This window comes from Manihot esculenta, chromosome 11 (assembly GCF_001659605.2).
Source record: "Manihot esculenta cultivar AM560-2 chromosome 11, M.esculenta_v8, whole genome shotgun sequence".
Taxonomy (NCBI): Eukaryota; Viridiplantae; Streptophyta; class Magnoliopsida; order Malpighiales; family Euphorbiaceae; genus Manihot; species Manihot esculenta.
Genome location: NC_035171.2, coordinates 23,840,870 through 23,843,628, shown reverse-complemented (window position 1 = coordinate 23,843,628; position 2,759 = coordinate 23,840,870). Strand labels below are relative to the sequence as shown.

Genomic DNA, 2,759 nt, shown 5'->3' with positions numbered 1-2,759 from the left:
TTATAGATAAAAGAATATTAGTAATTTCACGTATTATTAATAATTTAGATAAATGAATAAATTAAATAATTAATGTTATAAATATAAGAAAATAGGATGGAGGGTAAGTTTCAAATAATAATTTTTCATTATTTTATAAAAATTACTATTTTATTTTTTTAATAAAAAAATTAATTAATTAATTCCTCAATTTTAAAAATTATATTAAAATATATTCAATCTTTCAATTTCATTAGTTTTAACAGTTAAATATTAAAAAAATTATAATATTTTAATAAAAAATTAATTAATAAATTTTATAAAATGTTAAAAAAATTAATTAATAAATTTTTTAAAATAATAAAAATTAAATGGTGAAATATTTAATAGAACAATTAGTGAAAATTTTAATTAATAAATTTTTTAAAATATTAAAAATATTTTAATATATTTTTTAAAATTGATTGATTAATTAATAAAAATTATAAAAATTAATTAATAATTTTTTTAAAAAATGAATAAAATAATATAGTCGCTGTCATTTTGTTTGCTGCTATAACCGCAAAAGAAAACAAAAGGAGGACCACGCAAAATCTCTCTGCTTCCCTGTCTTCCCTCTTTCTCTCTATCTCTTCTTTCTATTTCTATTGGCTATTACTCCCTATTTCCTCACTCCGCATTCCGCAACACAGCGTTTTCTCCATCACTCTGATACTTCTGGTCAATACTCACCAAACCCATTAATTCCATAGAAAATATTTAATTTTCTCGGCTTCAAAATCCCTCAGAATCCGATTTTATTCCCTTACTTTTTAATTCTCTCTCTCTCTCTTCCTCTTTCGTCCGTTTCACCCCTTCCTCTCTCTCTCTCTCCCTACCTTGTCGCCTTCCGGTTACCGTTTTCTTGGTTTTGAATTTTCGACACCACAATCACAATGGTTGATCGGGAAACTCTTCTCTCCGAAAATCCTAGGGAATCCGAGAAACCCATTTTCTAATTCCTCTGCATTCTCCTGCTTTCTTTCACGAGAGGAAAAATAACGCATCTAAGAAAAACAAAAAATAAGGAAAAATTTTTGGTTTGCTTTTCTCACTCGTTCGAGATCAATCAACATGACTCCCGAGGTTCGATTCCGATCGCCGTCGCCAAACGGCAAGAGTCGGTCTTCATTAGAGGAGAAACCGACCGATTTGAAAACGACAACGAATGGAGAGAAAAGTGTGAAAATCAAGCGGTTCGGAGAGGTTGCGGGTGGGACAGCCGCAGAATGTGCGGCGGTGTGTTGTTGCTGTCCATGTACGCTGATGAACCTTTTGGTCTTAGCGATTTTCAAGATGCCGGCTTGTATCTGCCGGAAGGCGAAGAAACGACACCGTCTGGGCAGAAAGCAGCGGTCGTTGTTGGTCCACGCTGGTAGAGATGACAGGGACGGAGGGGAATTAGAGGGGGAATTGCAAGCGAAAGAGAAACAAAAAGCCACTGGCGTTGGTGATGACGATGACGATGGAAAAACTGCTGCCGTTGATCTAGAAAAGGAGATGTTGGACCGTTTCTATGCAACTGGGTTTTGGAGAAGCCCATCTCAAAGAAGTACGTCATCGTGATGATGAAGACGGCTGAGAGAGAGAGAGAGAGAGAGAGAGAGGGTGAGTAAGGCCTGAGGATACGATGAGAATGAGAGAAGATGCAATGTGGGGCCCAAAATTTACATGAAATTGGCATGATTGGCCATGTGGAGGGGAGGCTTGCCAAAGGTCGAAGAAGGTAAATATGAGATATGACTTCATCTTAAGAGCCTGGGTCTCAGTATATTGCTTCTTGTTTTATTTTCCCTTTGGTGTAATTTATGTGAAATATCTTCTTTTCATTTAATAAAATAAATGAAAAAGAAGAACAACTTCTGATATATATTTATTTTTTATTTTTTTACTTTGAAAAAAATTAATTTCCAAATGGAACTTTTTTTTTTTTTGAATCAACAAATGGAACTTCAAATTGGTAAAAAAATTGATCAAATTATACTTTAGACTAACATGTGATGAAACATATTAAATTGATTTTTTTTTTCTTTTTGTATTATATACAAAGTCAAATGATAGAAGTTTAGTTTCGGAACTCGATTTAAATAAATAAATGAAATATATTATTTTTTATTTTATTAATTTTTATATTATTATATTAAAATTATTATTTACTTTTTTTATTATAATAACATATTATTGATTATTATAATTTTATTTAATTTTATATTATTTTTAAATTAATCTATTATTAATTATTACTTTTTTAAATATTTAAGATATTTTTTAGTGTTTAATAAAATTTAATAATTTTAAGATGAATATAATTGAAAACTCAATTAAATAAATTTTTTAATATTATAAAAAATTAAAATGGATAAAAATTATAAAATAAAGAGAATATAAAATAAATATATATTTATAAAAAATAATAATCTATTATAATTAAATCATAATTATTTTTAACTATTTTTATTAATTGAAATATATTCTTAATAATAGTATTTATAAATATATCTTTTAATATAAACTATTGATTAATTATTTATAATTTATCAATATGAATTTGCTGTAAAAAAAATTTCGCTATGATCATAATATTTAAATTCATAAAAAATAATACTATTAAAATAATATAATATTTTAATACATAATTTACTAATAAAATTTAATTTTTTTTAAAAAATAAATATTATAATTCATTAAAATTTATTTTCTTATAATTTCAATTATATAAATTAATTAATAATTAAGTGAGA

The 2,759-nt window shown here is 26.7% G+C and overlaps 1 protein-coding gene across 1 annotated transcript; it reads left to right on the top strand.

Annotated features, from left to right (window-relative positions):
• The first annotated feature begins 559 nt into the window (after positions 1-559).
• Positions 560-1,886, top strand: LOC110617251. Its single transcript, XM_021759922.2, has one exon. The coding sequence runs from the start codon at positions 1,093-1,095 to the stop codon at positions 1,582-1,584; it is 492 nt and encodes a 163-aa protein (XP_021615614.1). The 5' UTR covers positions 560-1,092; the 3' UTR covers positions 1,585-1,886.
• The last annotated feature ends 873 nt before the right edge of the window (positions 1,887-2,759 follow it).

Bases quoted from the DNA above. Each gene is read 5' to 3' on its own strand.
- LOC110617251 (XM_021759922.2), top strand. From the start codon at position 1,093: ATGACTCCCGAGGTTCGATTCCGATCGCCGTCGCCAAACGGCAAGAGT.